This window comes from Gambusia affinis, linkage group LG22, assembly GCF_019740435.1.
Source record: "Gambusia affinis linkage group LG22, SWU_Gaff_1.0, whole genome shotgun sequence".
In the NCBI taxonomy this organism is placed as follows: domain Eukaryota; kingdom Metazoa; phylum Chordata; class Actinopteri; order Cyprinodontiformes; family Poeciliidae; genus Gambusia; species Gambusia affinis.
This window is the reverse complement of record NC_057889.1, coordinates 6858943-6881956: the sequence shown is the minus strand read 5'-3', so window position 1 is coordinate 6881956 and position 23014 is coordinate 6858943. Positions and strand designations below refer to the sequence as shown.

The window sequence follows — 23014 nt, the reverse complement described above, 5'->3', positions numbered from 1 at the left end:
TACAAAATAAACATTAGGATGAAAAGTGCTCATTAATAGAGTTCTCTTGCCCATTTTAGTAGCATTTACACCTAAATACAGGTCATATTCGAAAGCTTATTTCCACTGGAAAATGCCAACTTTGAACACAATTGAGTCACTGGAATTATAAAATCTAAAATGGAAACAGTACATCAGAATTATCTAGACTATATGACTAAATCTACTACCCACATGGAGAAAAAGATGAAATATGGCCATTTAAGAAAAAAATATATCATTGTTTAGATTAGAATTAAAATTAAAGGGGTGTGAAAAAGTTATACATCCATCCTTATCTGCTTACAATATATGATTATGGTTTCGGAGCAGCCAAGCCTGAAGCAACATGGGATCTCCATGACTGTTAGCACAACCAGTCAACAGGGCCAGCATTATGCAATCACTTTCTCCATCAAGCTTGATCTGTTTTCACCTGCAGCGGAAATGTAGCCAAATGAAGTATTTCTGAGACAGAGGAATCATTTCAATGGTAAATAAGATGGTGCCGCCATTTTATTCCTAAATAGATATATCGCAGATTGCCTTGAAGCTGAGAGACAAATTTCAACCAAAAAAAAAAAAAGAACATACCTGGCTCTGAACAGTTCTTTGGCTCTGTGTCATTTTCAGATCTGGAAGCCATTAGTCTTCTACCCCAGTGTTCAAGGTCTGGATGTCCCTCCACAATCATCCCATGACCTGAAAAAAAGAAAAAAACAGAACTGATTAGCCAACAGTAGCAGATACACATTCAATTCTTGCAGCATGTCATGCATTTAAAAGTTAACTGTAGAACCTGTAGTTTTAAACAAATCTTAACTCAATTCTGCAAACAAAAATTAACATAGTTGATGTTTTACAGAATATTTCATGTGCAGGAATCCATGATCATGCTCATTAATCCAACCAAGGTTTACTTTCACTTAATCCTTTAAAAGTTCTCATTTATGTAGATGTGAAATTTTTATCCAGCTCCAACACGACGTCAAAATACAGCTGTGCCATTATGTTTTAGGGGTGGAGGCTTTTTTTTTTTATAAATAAAACTGCTTTTAAGCCTCTAATGAGGACAAGAGGGGGAGAGAAAAAAAAAAAAAAAAAAAAAAATCAAACCTATTATGTAAAGTCATTCAAACGCACCGAGCATCACTTTAAAGTTCCAATTTTCATAAAACGCTGTGATGCAAAGCCAATGCTGGACTGTGGGACAGGATGATGAAACAGTGATGCTGTATACACATTTGTACTGCTCACAAGGGAATATAGACAACTAATAAGACAGTGTTTAATTCATTCAGAGCTTAGCCAATCAATCTTGTTGCTTCTGTCTAGCTTCAACTCATGGATTATTAAACAAAAACTATCCATTACACATGGTGCATGTAGATATTTCCAGCTCCAAGCTAAATTGCATAAATTCCATTTTTAAAAACAAGATTACACATTGCAGGACTTGCATATTACATCTACAAATTTTATTGCTCAACATTTCTTTGCCTGCAACCAATGCCATTTTTTCCCCAAAAAATCTCCTGGTTTGTCTCAAAGATAATCCAATGGTATAACCATCTGAATTCTACGAAAAATACATCTTTCCACAAATTAAGTTTTCTGATGGTTGAACGGCATCTACCATACACATATGTACAACCGCACAAATAAGTTTTGAGAAACATTCCACTTAAGTGGTGATAAACATACTAAAATGCCATTTTGTCATGCAAGAAGTCAGAATAGCCAAGATGGCCAACAAAAGGGGAATTAATCACAAATCAATTTACTGAGGATAAGGCATCCCTACATGAAACTGCAGTAATATTTCAGAGCTAGTCAAGAAATGAAAATATTTAGTATAGATGAAGTTGCATCCAGTTTTACAGTTATGGATGTTTGAAAATATATTGATTCATTGACACTAAAAGGATTGGGTATGTTATTTGATAAACTGGGACTGATTAAAAACTAGAATCTAAAGAATCAGAGACTTTCTCCCTGTTCTGAAGGGCAGTGGATTCTCTGGTGATTTCCAACCTTGGAAGACCTTCTTATATTTAAATAATATTACTTTGTCAGTTCACAAAAATAATCTCTTTAAAATAGGTTTTTTAAATTGTATGGTTCTTGAGGAGATTCCATTCCCATATGTTCATCGGTTGGGATATTCTTTGTTTATTGGTAAACTACAAATCAATATGCATCAGCAGATCAGACCCAATTTTCTGCTCTATACAGCTTTTGAACCATTAGATTTTCTATATCAATTATTTTAATGCACACATACACAACCCGTGTGTGACTGCAGTACTAAACTTCCTGAAAAATAAAAATTTAGGGACAGATTACAAAAGACTTTTGGCAAGACTGGTAGCTTTTTAAGTTCTGATATCCAAGTTTTGCTATACATTTGATTCTGTATTCTTTGGCTCATTGATTAAAACATACCATAAATCAAATATGCAGGGGGTTGCTGTTTAATCGTTTGTCTCCCAAATCAAATTCTGCTGAAGTTGTAACCCTGTCTCAAAAAGTGTAGTTTGAAAAAAATAAACTTCAGTATTATAGAATTAAATACTCAATTCCTAGCATCAGACAAGGACAGCAGCACTCAACTTGCCACAGAGTTTTTTTCTAGACTCAAATACCAATCCAAAAGTATTTCAGAAGCCACAGAATCAGCAGCAACCAAAACAAATTACAGATGAGACACTAGTACTTCCCACAATTTGTTGCTTTCCAAGACCAAACAGATCTCCAGATATCAGTTTAACCCATTTTCACCAGTCAAGTCATTTGGCTGGTCTGACATCTCCGGCCTCCCTCCCTCTTGATCAGATGCTCAATTGAAAGCCATCTGATTTCATATCTTGCCATCACTAGAACAGTTTATAATAAATAATGTGGCCTACGTGTGACATTAGAAAGCTGGATTAGATATACAGTCATTTTAAATTTAGTAAAACAGTTTATCAAATTGCAATTTTCCAAACCAGTTACTTGTGAAACCACATGCTCTCAACTATGACATTTCCACTTATAGAGTCAACACAGGGTGACAGTTTGAGCTGTCCAGTTTACCACCAAGTTGCATTCATTTAAAGATGTGATTCTGTCAGCACCTCTGGGCAGACTGAGAGGGTGTCGTGCTATAATACGAGCTACAGCCAGTTGTGTGACATTGTTGCCTTATGCAACATCAGATCTCTACAGACAGAGTTTTCATTTATTTATACTCACCAAATCATGATCATGCACACTTTAAACCAGAAAATTGTAACTATGGTGCCTTTCTACTCAAAAACTAAAAAATTGGTGGACCTAAATAATGTAAAGCCTTTGCGAGGCAAGTTGGGAGGATAAGAGTAATAAAGAACTCAATGTGGTCTATAAAGACAAAACCCACTACTTAAAATGTAACAAGACCAAAGGGAAATCTACCCAACATTAACATCTTTACAATGGGATTCCCCCACCCCACTGAATAAATGTATTCTAGAAAAAGTTTCAAGTGCAAGATTATACAACAACAAGAAGTGAGGTCAAAAAAATCTGAAGGGCCCTGTGGGATAAGTCAAACATATCTCCATCGTGTGAGACATGTTCACACAACACAAACCTAAAATGACCAAAGACTGCCATGCAAAAAAAAAATATTCTGTAGTCCAAGCCTACCTTGAGAAATCAGTAAATTTGCCTGTGCTTGACACTACACATCAGACGCAGGCAGTAATGGTTTAATAACATCCTCTCGCTCTGTCGGAGAAGCCCAGGAGGTAGATAAACCAAGGTCAACCATCCATCAAAAGTCACATGATGTGAACAAGCACACCTCATTTTTTGCTATCATAATTTTTTGCTCAAACACACAGTCAACTTGCTACAGGAACCTGTCAGAGCAATGCCCCGCTGCTCAACACACCTGTTCCTGCCACCCGTGCGCAGGTTTACTACATGTGCATATGCACGCGGCAATCAGCGGGAGTGACAGCACGTCGATCCCCACCGCTGCTTCACGAAGACGCAACCTAGAGGCAGTAAAGCACATCCTATCCATCTGGACCAGTCAGCAAATCATTTGCCACCAATCACAAGTAGGGACCAAGGTAATATTTGATTTTTTAGTGTTAGACAAAGCAAAAATTCTTAGAGTGGATTTATTGGAGAGTGTCAAAAAAAAAAAAAAAAAAAAAAAAAAAAGCTTCATTAAAAATTTTGTAGTGATCACCTTCAGCTTACGTAGTTATGTTTTAGGTGGCAGGAAATAGGAAACTTTTCCCCCCTTTTAAGAGAAAAGTGTGGGAGCTGTTTTTAATCATGGGCGTGTGCAGCAACAAGTAGGAGAGGGGCAGCACTGCTCAACTACATCTCATACAGTAAGAAAACAATCCCCCTCTCATAACTGCCTTCTCAATAAAACATTACTATAAAAAAAATGGTAAAATAAAAACTGGGTTTAAAACATTGGTACAACTTTGACACTGGTAAACTGCCACCATGGTAATAATGCGTGGGCCATCCCAAATCCTCCAAAGGTTGAAAGTCCAATAGGTCAGAGTCAAAAAGGCACTCATGCTCAGCTTTGGGTGGGTCCTGGGTCAGAAGATCAAATGAAAACATAGGGCCTCAATAATGGCTTCTAGAATGAACCATAGAGGATTTATTCTATTATAATCCATAATATAATTTCAGAATAATCTTTTAAGCCTCTTGTTTCTAGTGTAATTAACAAAACACTTGTGGTAATCCCTTAAAGGTCTGAAATCAGGTATACCAAGTATTTGAATGCCTTTAGCCCAGAACTGCTGAGCAGTAGGGGCTAGAGGACCAACAAAAAGCATATCAGGTCCTCATGTAGTGTCTTAAACAGCAAGTTCTTCTTTTTTTTTTTTAAGCATTGAAGTTACATCTTTGAGCTGTAAACAAAATCCATGGCGTTTCCCCAAGGCTCAAGTCCATGTCCCACTCTTAATTTACACATGCCACCCTTGAAATCCCAAGTTTCCACAGTAATGTGAATGATCCACAGCTTTAAACAAGCATGTCTCCTGATGAGAGGGGACCATCAAATGCTCTTTCTAACCAGAGCCAAGATATGGGTCAAAACATTTTCTACACTGCAACCAAAACAAAGTAGTCAGTCTTAAGCATTGTGAAACCATCAAGAGATGTTAAGAACCTTTGTGCTATTTTGATATAAATCTAAGTTTTTTGTCAAGGATATTTACAAGCATAACCGATTAACAGTCTCTTGCTTAGAGCACCAATACAACCATTGGACCAAACACCAACCTAGAACATTTATTCTTCGCTGCCTGTGGATTCTATTATTATGGAGCCCTGGGGAAAGTTTTTCTTAGCAGTTCCTCACAACACGTTTTGCGTTTCCTCGTAATATGCTTACTGCAATATTTGTTGGTCTATTTTGTATACAGTCACACATGTCAATTTAAAGGTCTGTGGGGCATTTCTATCCTAAAGATATAAAACTTCAGATATTTCACAACGAGATATTAAGATGCATGGAAAAACCTTATGAAAACTTATTATAGTAGAAAGTATGACAGCCACGTAAGGCTTACAGTATTCATTTATGGTGCATGAACTGATTAGTATTGTGAGAGAACACAAAAGTATTGCGAGGGAATGCAAAAGAAAAAAAAAAAAAAAAAAAAAAAAAAGTCCCCATGTCCCTTAAATAGAGGGTAAGGTACATTATTGAAATGCTCTCAGCAAATCTCACATTTGACAAGGCCCAGAACAAAAATTTACATCACTCAATATTTCATTTCTGTGCTTGTAATTTTAAAAGCTTCAGTGGTTCTTAAAGTTTAAAGTGGCCTTTGTTTTAACCTTGGGTTAATAGCCTTAAATTGTACATGCCCCTTTCAATACACCAAGATTTTTTCTAAATCTACAAAAGAAACTGAATAAATAAACTATGTGAGCAAATGCTTCAATATGACCTGTCCAATTTAACTCTAAAAGCAAATTTAACAAATAAAGAGCCACAACATTTCACAAGTTTCCACATTTAATTCATGACAACCCCCTTCCTTTTTGATTCAGTTCAGCACCCCATAAGTCTATGCTGGATTTTTCAGTGAAATTTAAACTCTTGCTGGGCCATTTCATAACTTCAAATATTAAACTCAGTCTTTGCTGATTTAAATACATGGTGGTTGATTGAGGTCACAAACCATTAGGTAAACAGTCCCCTCAGAGTTAAATTACTGACAAATCTACAATAGATCATTTTGTAAGATCTGGTTCAAGGCAATAGGTTATACTCCAAAGGACAATGTTGGACTTTATTGAAAAGATGGTTTTGCAAACCTTTTGTTTATGCAATACATAACATTTATGCAAAGGATATTCACACTTGCAACTAGGATGCTGCATTTTTTTTATTCTTAAGGTTTCACTTAAATGCAGGATATAAAAAAATAAATCACAATCAAAAGCTCAGAAAATCAAATATATTTTATATAGCAAACACCTATGATCAGAGTAATATGAAGGCCATTTAGCATGTACTTGTCTTCAGATAAGATATTTTCATGCTATCAAGAAGTAGAACAAAAGCTTATGGACAAACATATTTTAGCTATAGTCCATGACTCTGGGGGACTGATAGCATTTGGGAGAATTAGAAGTTTCTTTGGTTCATCATATCTGAAAAGTTTCCCTAAAATAAGACAGCTAACAGCTAGATATTCTCATCGAAACCACAAGTAGCTACTACAAAAATACAAATAAATCGATTTCTGTCAAAATTCCTGCCATAAATCCAGGAGACTATCCAATCAATTTCCCGAGGGATGGCTATTATGTAGTTAACCTTTAATCCCAGTAGCGTCTCATTCTTCACCAGCAAAAATGTCAAGGTTGACCATCAGATTACATAACCGCGTGAGGGCTGAGTGGGATGCTCTGCACGAGCCTGCCGCGAGAGTTCCTGTACACGAGAGGGCATGTTTGGGTTGCGCACACACGAGACATGATCATCACCACCAGCGTCGGAATCTTTTTCCTCAGTGTGCCCGCCAATGAAAAAAATAATAATTCCTAAGAAATCCCAAACCCCCTTCTCTACGTCGCTCCCTCCTTTCCCCCCCATCCTAGTGATCGTCGGTGGCCTCTGCGTAAAAATCAGCATGCGGAAGCAAAAGGAGCATGATCATCTTCGTGAACCAGTGTGTGCAAAATGTGCGTGTGTCTGTGTGAAGCCCCGGGCCAGACGCGATGATGCCAGCATTAACCATGATCTTGACGCTCCACAGATGACGCGCCTGGACACGGTACATTCTGATACGCATGAAAGAAAAAGGGAAGACCAAAAAAAGGCCAAAAAGCAAATTAACATTTTAAGTAAAAAAATAAAAAATAAAAAAAATCTTCACGTGGATGAGGAGCATGCTGTTACAAACGTGCCTGCCGGTTTAAAAACGTGCCGCCGCGCACACTGCGGCACACAGAATGTACTTTCATTAAAAAGCTGAGAGCTGACAGCATGTGCAGCTTCAGAAACTCTTAACAGTTATTTGAATGAAACGTCATTTAGATGCACAGGTTGGACAGAGTGTTCCTAAAGGGAAAAATTATCATCATTTGCCCTTGAAATTAAAGCAAAATAATAAATTTTTATGGACGACTATGATACGGCCAAGCATGATCATTCTGCAGATGTCTGATGCTCCTCTTTTGCCCTCGGTGCATCCCCCTCTTGTCACCCACTCACACTCACCTGTCTTAGTTAACAGTGCCGACATGCTCCATGCCACGAAGAGGACACTGCAGATGAAGCAGACCTGAACGAACAGCATCTCCCTCCTCTTGCGAACTTTGAAGATCTTCGCGATTATCGTCTTTTTAGACGGGCACACGGTTTCGGAGTCGTCCCGCTCCATGCTCCGCAGCTCGCTCGGCCGGGGGCCACTTTTTTCTGGCGCGTCCTTGAGAGCCGAAGGGAAAGCTGCCGCCCGGCTTGTCTCTTCACACGGAGTACAGCCGGGATGTGGTCCTCATTTCAAGTCGTCCAAGTGCGCAGACCTAAGAGTACTGAAGCGAATAGTGTTTTATTTTATTTTTTTTCCTTTCCCCCGCAGCTTTAGAAGAGCCTTTTAGGCTGGACAGGGCAATGACAGCGCGGTCAAATTTATCAGCGTGGGTCCAAATTTATTCAGCGATGCTCCTGAATTCGGCTTGAGTCTGCCAGACTGGACGGGATGTCATTTTGTGGCACGCATCCTGTCCCGAAGGAGGGAAAAAATAAAGTCCGTGTCCGCTAAAGAGTTAATGTTCAACATAAGATGCGCCAGTGTTCAGTCACAAACCTGGAAAAACGCTCAGCTGCGCCGCATCACAAATCCTCCGCACCTGCGCCTGTTAAGTGAAACCAATCTGCGCTCATCAGGGATAATTGTTCAAATCGGGCAGTAGTCGTGCCGTGCGCCTCCACCCCTCCCCGCGTATGAACTCGCTCTCCGTGCAGAACAACCGAGCGGGCGATGAGAGCCGACCGAGCAGAGCACGCCTTAAGTACAAGCGAACTTTGCAACTGCTAAGGACAAGCGCCTGTTAGGATTCCCAGATACAGGAGAGCCAGCTCAGGAGCAGTTGGATATTCTTACAATAACAGCATCATTTTTCATGCGATTTCAAAGCATCAGTGTTACAGAAGATGGCGTACCAGCTCTCTTCTTAATTTTTTGAAAGAATGTGAATTACGAACCGGCAAAGTTTCTTATTTAACCATTAAACTATTTGTCTGGACTTATTCTCTCATTTATGGAATAATGTCAGTATAGATCAGTAATTTATGATTAATCTTTTCCCCCTGTGTTATTCTTAAGTACAGGAAAACTTTAGAGTTATTTGAAAGCTTGCTTCATTCATTTTGATATGAATTACCAGTAATTGTTTTGAAATATTTGATTGAATGCTTTAGTATTTGAATTGTTGAAATAGCACAAAGATGGCAAAGATAGATGCCAAAAAATATGCATAGAAGCATTTGCTCTAGTAAGATCTTAGAACCTTAAAAACTTTACATATTTGAAATGAATGATTTTAAATGAGCTCTAAATTTCAATGACTGCTTAATTAAGTCATTTTGTCAAGTTAGTTACCAAATTTTGAAGTGCTGTATTTTAAACTGCATGAGCAACCACCTCACAGATTGCAGACATATGAAAGACTGCCACTGCTGCTGAGCTTTAATGTAGGATGGCCTCCAAATAAATATCTGCTCATTGGACTCTTGAAGAGTCATATTATCTGTGTTCAGACTCAACTCTCTTAACTCTTCTTAAAAACTATGTGTGCAGAGAAAGTTTTTACTCAGCTCTTCCTTGTCTGCACTGAAAGCACCACACTGCTCGCCCATTGATCAGCCCAGAACATGGTGATCTTTCACTCCACTGGAGCTTCGCAGTGCCGCTAATGACAAAATCATCCGCATCTCTTTACAGCTGCATTATGAAACCAAATCCAATATCTTTCTGGGTCCTGAGCATATCCCTTTTTAATAACTGGCCCGCAAGTCACCTGCAATTCCCATTTTGACATAAAGCTGAATAATTGAGGTGATAGATCCTCCAGCTCAGAAGCATCAGTGTTTCCATTACCCCACAAATCTAAAAGGAGATTTTATATATATATATATATATATATATATATATATATATATATATATATATATATATATATATATATATATATATATATATATATATATAGTCTACTACTCAAGTAGCCCAACGGAGGGGCTATATGCAAAGACTGAGGGAGGAATGGTTACCGACATCCCAGTCCACACTAAGTGCTAAACAGCTAGTAGCTCAGTGTTCCAACATCCGCAAACGGCAGCTACTATCACAGCTTGAGATTGACGGAAGTACAACACAAACGCTACGGCTAAAAGGAGGAACCTGGATGTCAGAGAGGGGGGCTTAACTACAAGCCCCGCCCAGAGAGGGAATATGCAGCCACAATGATGGAAACAGAGCTGAACGAGGCTGCAACAGACCTGAGAAATAGAATCATGGCAGGAATGACAGACAGACCTCCTCCAATTACAACGGCTGAGTGAAATACCATCAGAAAGTCTCATTGAGAATGTGAATGCAGCAGTGAGAACAATCCCTACCAATACCATAACAGAAACCAACGAGCTGATTTACAACGCAGCATCAGTGATCCTTGAGTTGCTTGGCTATAAGAATAACAATGACAATAACAAATACCCACCATGGAAAAGACGGTTAGAGAGTAAAATCAAGGCAACAAGGAGGGAAGTGAGCCAACTATCAGAGCTCCATAAGGGAACAACAAAAAGACCAATACCCAAGAAGTACAGCCAGATGCACATACCTGAAGCACTCGAAACTGCCAAACAGAGACTCCAGGCCTTGGCCAGCCGCCTAAAGAGATACACAAGGAGAAGGAATCCAGAAGGATTAACAGGCTCTTCTCCACCCAACCAGCTAAAGTGTACTCTCAGTGGCAGGGGAATAACAAGGCTGGAGACCCACCAAAGCTGGAGACAGAACAATACTGGAAAAGCATATGGGAAAGGGAGGCGTCCCCACAACAGCAATGCAAAGTGGCTGATCTCTACGAGATGACCACAGCAAACTCCCTGAGCAAAATCCGTAACCATCACTGTGGCAGATGTCCAAGAAAGAGTCTCAGGTATGAAGAACTGGACAGCACCAGGGCCAGACAAGATCCATGCCTACTGGCTAAAGAAACTGACTGCCCTACATGAGCGACTGGCAGACCAAATGAACCAGCTGCTACAGAACGGGAACCACCCTGAATGGTTAACTGAAGGGCGACAATTCTGATCCAGAAGGATCCAACAAAGGGCCCGGTCCCATCTAACTACCGACCAATAACCTGTCTCTCCACAACCTGGAAGCTCATGTCAGGCATCATAGCGGCTAAGATAAGCAAACACATGGATCAATACATGAGCACGACACAGAAGGGCATCGGGGTGAATAGCAGAGGAGCCAAACACCAACTCCTTGTAGACCACACAGTTGCCAGAGACTGCAAAACCCGACACACCAACCTGTGCACGGCTTGGATTGATTACAAGAAAGCCTATGACTCAATGCCACACACTTGGATCATCGAATGCTTAGAGATGTACAACATCAACAGAACCTTGAGAACCTTCATTGCAAACTCAATGGGGCTGTGGAAGACCACCCTGAAGCCAACTGCAAGCCACTTGCACAAGTATCCATCAAATGTGGCATATACCAAGGAGATGCGCTGTCCCCGCTACTGTTCTGCATAGGCCTGAACCCCCTCAGCCAAATCATCAACAAGACTGGCTACGGATACCGACTCAAGAATGGAGCCAACATCAGCCACCTCCTCTACATGGATGACATCAAGCTGTATGCCAAGAGCGAGACATAGACTCACTGATCCACACCACCAGGATATACAGCACGGACATTGGGATGTCATTCGGACTAGAGAAGTGTGGTCGGATGGTTACAAAGAGAGGGAAGGTCATCCGCACAGAAGGGATCTCACCCCAGAAGGAACAATAGCAGACATAGAGGAAGGTTACAAATACCTGGGAATATCACAAGCAAATGGCAACCTTGATGAGATCACAAGAAAAGAGCCACAACCAAATACCTCCAAAGAATAAGACAAGACCTGATAAGCCAGCTCAATGGCAAGAACAAGATCCTATAAATAAACAGCTATGCCCTACCAGTAATCAGGTACCCTGCAGGAATAATTAGCTGGCCAAAGGAGGAGATACAGGCCACAGATGTTAAGACCCGGAAACTACTAACAATGCATGGAGGGTTCCACCCCAAATCCAGCACACTGAGACTCTACACGAACCGCAAAGAAGAAGGAGGCAGAGGACTAGTGAGTGTGAGAACCACTATCCAAGACGAGACATCCAAGATCCATAGATACATCAGGGACAAAGCCTCAACAGACAATGTGCTCAGTGAATGTCTCAAACAATGGGGAACAGAACCTGAGGTGCCGGAGGAACCATCATGGGAGGACAAGCCCCTGCATGGGATGTACCACCGCAAATAACCAAGTGGCTGACATCAGAAAGTCCTACCAATGGCTGGAAAAAGCTGGACTGAAGGACAGCACAGAGGCCCTCATCATGGCCGCCCAGGAACAGGCCCTAAACACCAGAGCAATTGAGGCCCAGATCTACCACACCAGACAAGACCCAAGGTGTAGGTTGTGCAAGGAGGCCCCTGAGACAGTCCAACACATAACAGCAGGGTGCAAGATACTGGCAGGGAAAGAATACATGGAACGACACAACCAAGTGGCAGGCATAGTGTACAGAAACATCTGTGCAGAATATGGACTGGAACCCCAAGATCAAAGTGGGAAACACCCCAAGGTAGTGGAGAATGACCGAGCTAAGATCCTGTGGGACTTCCAGATCCAGACAGACAAAAATGGTGAGGGCGAACCAACCAGACCTAGTCGTGGTGGATAAACAACAGAGGAAAGCCGTTGTGGTGGATGTGGCAATACCAAGTGACTGCAACATCAGGAAAAAGGAGCATGAAAAACTAGAGAAATACCAGGGCCTAAGGGAGGAACTGGAGAGGGCCTGGAAGGTGAAGACCACAGTGGTGCCTGTGGTCATCGGGACCCTCGGGGCAGTCACCCCCAAACTGGAACAGTGGCTACAACAGATCCCAGGAACAACATCAGACATCTCAGTCCAGAAATGTGCAGTCCTAGGCACAGCCAAGATACTGCGCAGAACCCTCAAGCTCCCAGGCCTCTGGTAGAGGACCCGAGCTAAGAGGAAGAAGAATCACCACCACCTGGGTGAGAAGGGAATTTTTTTTTATATATATATATATATATATATATATATATATATATATATATATATATATATATATAATTCATGGCCTCAAGGTTTTAACTGGTGTGATAAAAAGAGCTCATTCTAGTTGCTTTTCAGAAAATTGATTTATATGGAGAGATGTATTGGAACTAAGAATGCAAAAACTTTATATTGCAATGGAGTCACTGCAAGAAGCTACAGACTAGCTGCAGTCAGTGAATATATTAATGCTTTCAGTAAGAAAACGATACATTTCAATATTCAGTAAATAAGCCTACTGGCTGTTTGATATGAATTTTTATCACATTCACCACTGTGCAAAGAAGTCCTGAGTCCTCCCTTTTCTTCCTTTTTCTTTCAAGAGTCTTTTAGAGCAATCATCCCACATGTGCTTGGTGACTTGCACCTACCCAAGACCAGATTGCAGATGTAAAAGATCTAGAATAGGAAAACCCAGACATATTTCTGTCCAGCAACTCTCCTCAGATAATTCTGAAGAACGGCAAGGTGTTCCCTTGCCAGATGGGATATAGTACATCCAGTAAGTTTAAAGTTTCCAGCTGGGCATCCTATTACAGAGACATGACCAGAAAACCTCCAGGGGAGATGCCCAAGAGGCATCCTTAAGAACTACGCCACTCATTTTGATGCAGAGAAGCAGGGTCGCTTCAACTTATCTCTACGGCTGAGTTTGGCCACTCTATAGAGGAAGCACATTTCAGCCGCTAGATTACAGATGGAAAAGTAAATCAGGCTTTTTGGATCAAGTTCACCATCACAACATAGCAGACCAGTGTGCATGTAGCTGCAAAGGCCCAAATCCAACTATCCATCTGTCACACCTCTCTATTATAAATACAGAAATCTTAAACTCAAGGGACTCAAAAATAAAAGACAACATTGGAAATAAGTCTGTTTTAATTGGATCTTAAGCCACTTTGTTTTGTATTCATCTGTTAAAAATATAACAATAAAACCATTTTATGTGCATTAAATGTTATTTTAGCTGCAATGAGGTACCATTATATTCTGCACAATGTCATTATGCCCAGGTATAAAAAAAGCTGGACAAAAGAAAAATGGGTAAAAAAAGCTGCTGAAGCAGATTCAAGTTCAGTTTGGCATCAATACCCCCCCGACTACTGTACTACTGTTTAGTAGTTGGCACTCTCTCAATTGTGTCACCAATACAGTCAAGCTGAGGACTCTGCAGAGTCCAGTGAGCCAAATGCAAATGGTGAGGGAGAACTGTTATGTAGTGTTAGATGGAATAAGCTTGAATTGCAGGGATTTACTAAACAAAGCAATTAGGCTTCTTTTTGGAATCTAGTGAGTGGTCAACATTCAGAGTAAAGCATTAAGGAATTTAAAGAGAGGTTTAAGGCTGGCAATAGACTGTGCCTAAAAATAACTGGAAACAACTTTCTTGTATATCGTTGCATACATTTAACTCAGCTGTCCATTATTGCCATAATTATCAGGCTCTCCCCGAAAAAGGAGTCCATTCCCACGGGGAAGCATTTAATAACTTCAAGTATAGCATACTATCTACCATGTGGAAAATATGCTTACTTGCAGTTTTGCTGAGAGGTAGTTGAGACATCGGCTTATTTAATTCTTGAAACAGTGGCAAACACCAAGTCTGAAGTTGCTCGTGGACAACACAAATAAATAAACTTTACCTACGAGCACTTCGTTTTAAGCCCGCTAATTAACATGTTAACTTGTTTTCCAAGTTTAATTAAATCTAATAAGGGTCAAAAGACAACTTTCTTTGAGGGGGTGTACGTTTTCCTCATGCTGAACTAAGCTAACCTGCTGCCAGTAGATTCATTTAGCAAGAACAAACCTAATGAGGGGAATAATTACTTGCATTATGTAAATTTTAAGACAGTCCTTTAGCACTTGAGTACAACACTGTCATGCAACTAAAAACACACAAGTGAGGGGTTGTGAGGCTTCCTATGCTTCATATATTCACAGAGGTCTTCTGCTGCCTCCAGCTTTGCCAGCGCAGCATGCAGGAAAACATCTGCAGTCATCTCTGCTTATATTGATCCATGCATGGATTGGTTATGCTAACATCAACTTCACACCACGAACGCTGCTGATCGCTTAAGCAAAAACTAAATTTAAAGCCTTCAAAACCTTTACAATCTTCTGCGGAACAGGGTTACATAAGATCAGGACTGTCCTTGTCAGTTCAGTGCAAGGCAGCTCTCCAAAATCATTAACAGTCATTTCCAAGAAGCATCCAAGAGGCTGTGTGAGGGGTGAACATGGAAGGCACTGCAGGTCATTAGTCAGCACTTTCCAAATTCGTCGCCAGGACTTGTCTTTAGCAGACTGGGTCTTCCGTTTGCTCACATATACAACATGTGTGACTCGTGCCAGTGCCAAGAGATTAGTCTCCTGCAGGCCCCTGTCCACACAGTAGGGAAGGCAGTTGGGGAGAAGTGCCAGGGCCTGCTTATAGAGATTTAGCCACTACTTTAGACTCTCTGCCTTAGTCAAACTTACATGTCTTTCTGTGTGTACAGTGGGTCTGAAAAAACAGCCACTGATCTGCAAAAGAGATAATAAATGGATCTTTAGAGATGTCGCAAGAACAGCTGGAGTGATGTTAATGTGTTGTTTTGGTATAAATGTCAAGACATGTGTCATATACTTGAAGTGCAAATGACTAATGACTAGAGGTGAAGTACTTAACAATGATAGTCACACAACAATTGCCATTTGACTCAGAACTGCTCACTTCAGCTCCAGCAAAATTTTTTGCTGGGATGATTCATCTTGTTTATTCGCTGCTTTGCACTGATTATGTTCCAGTCTTAATAAGCGACTGTTGTTTTTGCTGTTGTGGAGATATTTTGACAATAAGGCATTATGAATCAGTGCGCTACACGCATTTTATTTCTCAGTGAGTTTGAAATAATTCCCTAGCTTCTGAGCTAAGTTCTTAGCATTTAATAAAACCTCTTGCTGTTACTAGAAAAGAAGGTGCTTAGTTAGCACATATCTTGTAGAGAACATTTTCTCATCAATAACTTCCCTACTTAGTAAATCATTTGGACAGTTTTATTTCTATTTTCTCTAAGCTAGTGGGACTCAAGCTTTTTAGCTTCTGATTCAAAATAACAATAAAAGAGGCTCATGAGTCTATCTATTAAGTATTCAACAAAGTTAGTTCAACAAATGATACCAAAAACAGCCACCAATTTTTTTCTATTTTTTATTTGTATAAGTGGTGTTTTCGATGTTTTATAACATCCCTAAAAGCATGTGCTTTATTATTTCCCCTTTATTAATGATCTTTTTTTTTTAGAGGATCTTAAAACCCCACCCCTACTGAGCTCCCAACTCCAACTTTGGGACCCACTGCTGTAAACCTTTCAAGAGTAAGACTATTCAATTAAGAGGAACTAGTTTTGTTTACTTTCAAACATAAAATTAAATCCATAAATCAAGAAAAAACGTGTTACACATAGCCAGCAATATCATAAAGGATAAATGGATAGCACCGACATTTGTACTGTGCGTATTCAAGTAGTATTGTACTTTTTCAGTGGGGTTGTGCGACAGCAGGTGCAGTTACTGGTGTGTGGCTGACATAAATAAATCAAGTTTAATATTTCGACTGACCTTGTTTCTGTCAGTCTCCTCGCTTACTTTTTTTGTGGGGGAAAAAAACAAACCAAAAAAAAAAAAAAAAAGATGTACCAAAAATAAGAATATTTGCAAAACTAACGGGAAGTCTACATGTTGAATTTTCTGAACAAACATTAATCGAGTCAGAATTGTGTTGTTTAGCTTAGACCACTGCCATTCTATTATAGTCAAAGCCCATCTGCTGAAAACCTTGTAAACACAAAATCATAGCTAAATGGTGTGACACAGGGCCCATAAAAGAAATTTTACAGAGATAGTCCAGAAAAAAATAAATATTTTATTAATCATCAAAAGCTTCCAGACAGATGGAGAGGAACATATCCCTTTTTGAGAAGCTTTTTCTTGTCTCAATCTGCCAACTCAAGCTCATTTTGGATTAAAACAAGTCACTGTTGAAGCCTGCAAAAGAAGCCTTTCTTATTTAAAAAATTTAGATTTCTTTCCTCTTTTGGCAGGATGAAAAAATCTATATGCCAATTCTTACTCCCTGTAAAAGCATCTCAGTCAGCTGCAGAAAAAATTTAATATTCATCATGAGTGTTGAGTATTTCACAGCACCACCTCAGGTTTATTTGTATGCCTGCTCAGGTGTGAAGAGTAAACAGGGCAGAATCGAGCAACAGTCAGTTCTGTCTGTGTACTGTTGGATGCAACAGTTATCTCTCTATTACTCTCTTGGTCTGTCAAAACATGAAAACTCTCATTGCTGATATGAGGCAAGTCAGACAACCCTCAATGTGCACTGCTTTTTAATATATGCAATGCAGTGTCATATGCTTGCAAGGCAGCAAATTGATCGTTTATGTGATTTTCATGCCTGCTGAGTTGCTTTAGCTCTTGAAAAATCTGTTACATAACACATAATGGGCATTGAAATAGAGTGCAGTAGGTGGCGTCTGACTTATTTTTTAATACTGAAGAAAACCTTTCATTAGAGGTTGTTTTGGTTTTTTTTTTTGAGAAAGTAATTCTGTAGCAGGATGTGGTGCTAAACAAAATCCCAAAGATTTTTTTAGTTCGGGGCATTACAAATAAATCACATTGTGTATGGCTCAATTAACGGATTCTTCATCTTCTGAGGAAGACTGTAATATGCCACAAAGAACTTTGGGTCTAACCAGAGATAGAAAAAAAACGAAATAATTTGACAAGCTTGCAATTAGCAAATAGCTGGCCCACTTAACATCAAGCTTGCATTTATTTAACAACTTGCCCAGCTAGCAATTACATTAGACTGAATATATAATAGGCAGGCCTGTAACCACATTACATTCAATAAAATAACTTGCCAAGCTAGGAAGTAGCTTGCAGGTGACCAATGCTTAGAGCAGTTAGTGTATAGTTTGAATTTACCAAATAAACCAATTAAGTTGCAAATAGCTAATAATTAGGGCAGTTAACATGTAGCTATAACTTCCAGTTGACACAGTTAGCATTTAGTTAGCTCTTAACAACTTAGCCAATAACTCACCTTCTTTAGCATCTCAGTCCACACTCCATTCCAGTAGATGGCAGTAATGCACACCTAAACGTTGCTTGCTAACCACCACAAAAAAGAAGGTGAGTTATTGGCTAAATTGTTAAGAGCTAACTTAACAACTTAAGTTAGCTTAACTTAAGTTAATATACATATATATGGGTATACATATATAGTACATATACATATACATATATATAATATACATATATATATATATATATATATATATATGGGTCATTCTCTGAATTTGGTGCATTTTGTGTCTCAAAGATTTTCATATAATGCAAACAACATTTTTGAGAAAAAAATCAAGTAATGGAAATATCCATGTGTCCCAGTAATGTAACATGCAAATATGTTTTAAAAAATATGTTTTGAAAAATTTTATGGGTTGTTGAAGCATAGAAGTCAGCCAAATGACCAATGTTAATTTTTCAGAGAATATAAAACAAATAAATACATACAACAAACTGAAATGTCCTACTACCTTATACAATTAACAGTTTTCTTTTTTAGGTAATCAACTTCATTCTTTCAGACATCAGTTCAGTTTTGCTGAACACTTATATTCAGTTTAGCAAATGTCAAAGCTCTGTAAAAAGGAATTAAGTTATTCTGCGATTCTTAAGGCATCGGCCATATGACTGAAAAAAAAAATCTTGGTTATATCTTAAAGAGACTTAACCTTTTGTAATGAGCAGCACATAAATAACTTCATTATTCTTTTCTCTGCAGGGCAGAAAGGGATGGGTAGACAGGCAAAGAGCAACCTTTTCCCTGTGGAAATGTGGAGTGGAGAGCCCCATTCAGACTCACTTCAGAACATGCTGGCCATTCATTCTGAAAAGATAGGATCAGTACTGCAAAGACAGGCCACAAAGTCTATATTAATGTAGGAAGCTGTTCTCTGAAACAGAGGACAAGTGAAAGTAAGTCCTTACAAAGCAATCTCTTGAAGCTGAAGTAGGAGGGGGCATGCAATAAAATCAGAACGGCCTGTAAATTTCCCTGCTGTGTGATTTTCATCACCCTGTGCAGTTACATATTGGACACAAAAGTTTTAGTTGCAGTGTAGGAGGGCGATGAGTAGGAGTTGTTAATGTCAAAGTCTAAATATTCATAAGCAGGCATGGAGAGTGACTTTTTAAAAAGAGTTTTTAGTTGAATTTTGAGTTCATCTGTCTATTTGTGAGTGCAGGCTTTGCATGCATTTTTAATTTTTTCTGCGGCTCTAAAATTCTCCACATAGTTTTGCAAATGTAAGTTATTTTTCTTCCACACTGAGGAGGTGAAAATGATGACATTTTTAGCTGAAAGTCTGAGTCAGTTTAGGCCTGGATCATGACATTCATAACACCCCATAGGCTAACATGTGTTAAATTGTGCAGTTCTGTGCTGCTGGTTGTTTTGAGCGCATACGTAACAGCGCTCTCAGTCAGCACCGCTCACAATGTTCTCCATGTTGTGACGAGAAAGGGAATTGACTGTTGATCATTTTACGACCAGTAGGCGGGGATCAGGTTGTTAGTACCAATGTCATAGTTAGGGTTGGCAAAGTCACTGGCAAAGGAACTGCTGTCTACTGACAATGATCCTCAGCACCATCACTAGTTTATAGTCTAATCTTCCAAAAGTATTTTTATAACATCTACAAAACTCTACATAGAGTATGTAATTGGGATGTTATGTGACAGACAAACACAAAGTGTTACATAATTGTGAAATAGAAGGAAAAGGAAACCTGGTTTAAAACTTTTTTTGACAAATACAAAAGTGTGGCAATTACTTGTATTGTTTGCAAAATGATTGGAACTGATTGGAAGGGAGAAGTCAGATTCCAAGATGGACTTTGATTGGGCCATTCAATCACCGACATATGCTTTGAGCCAAACTCTGGAATCATTTTTAGGGTGTTTTGCTCCCATCCATCCATCCATCCATCCATCCATCCATCCATCCATCCATCCATCCATCCATCCATCCATCCATCCATCCATCCATCCATCCATCCATCCATTCATTTTCTAACACCCTTGTCCCTAATGGGGTCGGGAGGGTTGCTGGTGTCTATCTCCAGCTAACGTTCCAGGCGAGAGTCGGGGTACGCCCTGGACAGGTCGCCAGTCTGTCGCAGGGCAACACAGAGAGACAGGACAAACAACCACTCACACACACTCACACCTAGGGAAAAAAAGTAACATTTTTGTCTCATCTAAGTAGAGGACCTCATTCAACATATTTACTGTGTCAGTTACATGACTTAATTTCAGTAATCATTTATTCTTCCCACTCTTCCATATGTCAGGTTTGCAGCATGCATAACTCATAGATTTGAAATTTGATTGGGTCATCTGTAATGTTACAAAGAGACTGCAGAGAAAGTTGTGCAAGGAGGAAACCTTTGCTCACTAAGAAAAACACTCAAGGCCAGACTTAAGTTCACCACAGAGAAGATAGAAAAGGAATAATTATTTTTTTTTTGGCATAGTTGGACAACAGAACTGTGAAAATATTGGGATAAGCTAATTAACATATCCAGAATAAAATATAATAACGGCTGAACTTCACTTTTACAATTTAAAGAAACCAGGGAAGTTTTAGCTTTACCTATTCAGGGTCTGCTCACAACTATTGCATTGGGTCTGAACTAAGCTGCTTTCAGATAAACTGCTACAGAGCTGAGTCACTTCTCTGGATTCACGCTCCTCACTCTGGACAGTGCTTGTTTTCGTATCCTCATCTCTCGGTGCCAATGATTCACAGCCTGACTTTACTCAGCCAGTAGTAGGCTGGAGTCCTGAGTTTGGCAGAGGCGTCACTGGGGGTAAACACGGGGAAGCTGATCTTCATTGTGGTGTCTGAGCTGGAATTAATCATCGGCAGGGTCTCCTCGCAGCTCTCAAGGTGGTGTCATGTGTGTCACATCAGATAAAGTCGGGTCGCTCTGATGTGCTGAGTGGAAAGAGCAAGCTGACCAGGTTGCATTCTGCTGACTGGCTGTGACCACTCATCAGGCTGTGTGCAGCTTGCTAAGAGGCCGTTTCTGCCCTCATCCAAAAAAAAGCATTTCCTGATCCTATGGCTTGCATCACCTCAAGTCATGGACGACCGACTGGTTTGTTTTGCTCTGAGAGGAAGAGAATGTGCTACTTGTACCTTGGCTGCAAACAGTCTCATGTGATGTGTCCTAAATATCTAGCCACATACGCATAATCATTGAGACAAGCACATGTCTCAGCAAGGGACTCAGACAGGATCAGTCCTGGCCATGAATACATCCAACAAAGACCATTGTTTTATCAAAAGGCAACATGGCAACTGCTGTTTTAGGGCTGTAGATAATCTGGGAAGCATGAGCCTTTGTGTTTGTTCTCATGAGTATTCCTGCTGTGTGTCTAAGTGTGAAAAGCAACTTGCTTAAAAGAATCACAATCAGAATGGCTTAATTCAGATTTCCTGTGAAGATCTGTTTTAAGAATGTGTTTCGATTAGCATTCTTCTCAAAGACACACGTCTGATTTTTTTAAAATAATCTAAGCTGGGGATTTTTAACTCCATTGTAAGTACGTTTTTCAATTCTCACAACGTCAAAGGCCTGCTGTTAATTTCTGACTTGTGCTTATTGTCATAAACCCAAAAATAAAATAAAAAATTTTCATGATGTCGTTTTCTGCAAAGTGACAGCTACATTTTTTGAGCAGCGCGTCATAGGATTTTTGTGCCTTATGTCTTGTTTGAAAGCTGTGTGGTTTAATGGGAGTTTGTCCCCTGTTCACATTTCCACACTGATGTCACTGGTATTAAGTGGTCTGCTTAGAGAACAGAGACATGCAGCTCATAAAGGGATTGACTTCATTCATTTATTCATTCATTCTCCAACATGCACAGATGAATGGACATTCAGGAACTAGATGCTTTCTGTTTGAGTGCAGCTTTGTACCAACGTGTACAGTGTGAAAGGCACAGTGGTGTTCACCCTGGAGCCAGGTTATGGAATCATGATTTGACTCAGTCCGACAGATTGACAGCGCACTTGTGGAGCTGAAAGCGGGTCTCTTGGTGGCCTCCAGGGGGCAGAGCAGCCTCTGTGCCCCCAAGGCGTTTCTGCCCTGTGCTGTGGGCTTAGCTGCTTGTTACATTAAAACAGGGGCTTCTGTGACAGAGTCAGCATTATGAAAGCTAAGAGGATTAGCTGATGGACATTTCTGGCGTTGGCGGTCAATTATCAAAATGAAAAGCGGTGACTGGGCAGAGGCTGGCATGCTCTGTGGCACAAAGAGCTCCTCCTCATCCGCACTCTCTCTCTGCTCCAGTCTGTCACAGGTTACTTGGGTTCAGGGGCGGGGTGGGGGCAAATAAACAATAGCATCATGGGTGCGTTGCTAAACATGAAAGTTTTTGTTGTAGGCTATGTCTCTGAGCGAGCCGGGGATTAAAAAAGAGCATTTAAATTTTAATGTTTCTAAAGTGCAAAACTGTGCGTTATGCAACTGTATAAAACCAGGGCTGCACGTCATCCAGTCAGCCGTGCTTGAGCCTAACTCATTCAACCACACATACACACTCCCATACAATTCCTTTCACTACTCAAGTGTGTGGGTATGTGTATCCTCCTTCCCTCCCTCCCCATCCCTGTGATTACTTCATATGTAATCATATCCTGTTCCAAGCGTGTGTGATGATGTGAGAGGCTGAGGTGAGGGGGAAGGAAAGAGGTTTGTTTTGGTGTATCCATGAAAGAGGTATTCCACAGCTGCCCGCGGTAAGGATCTACTCCAGGGATTCACAGTAGGCTGCGAAGGTAATCAGCCGAGTCACTGTACCACCACCGCTGCTGCTGCTGCAGAGGACACATCACGCCAGCCAACCTCCATCCTCAGCAAATCAACTTTCTAATATACAGCTGTTACACCTCACAGCGGCTCAGACGAGGTGCATTCTAGAAGATAAGACACGAACCGCTGAGGCGTTTCATC

At 40.1% G+C, this 23014-nt stretch overlaps 1 protein-coding gene across 2 annotated transcripts in view; it reads right to left on the bottom strand.

Moving 5' to 3' along the window:
• slc24a4b (solute carrier family 24 member 4b) overlaps positions 1 to 8522 on the bottom strand; it is a 32551-nt gene extending 24029 nt beyond the window's left edge. The window contains exons 1-2 of one of the 2 annotated variants that reach the window (XM_044107485.1): positions 7763 to 8522; positions 613 to 720 (exon numbers count right to left, since the gene is read on the bottom strand). In XM_044107485.1, the coding sequence (XP_043963420.1) occupies positions 613 to 720; positions 7763 to 7925 (271 nt within the window). In that variant the 5' untranslated portion in view covers positions 7926 to 8522. The remainder of the gene's footprint in view (positions 1 to 612; positions 721 to 7762) is intronic. The other variant, XM_044107486.1, reaches the window with a different exon arrangement.
• Positions 8523 to 23014: the final 14492 nt, after the last annotated feature.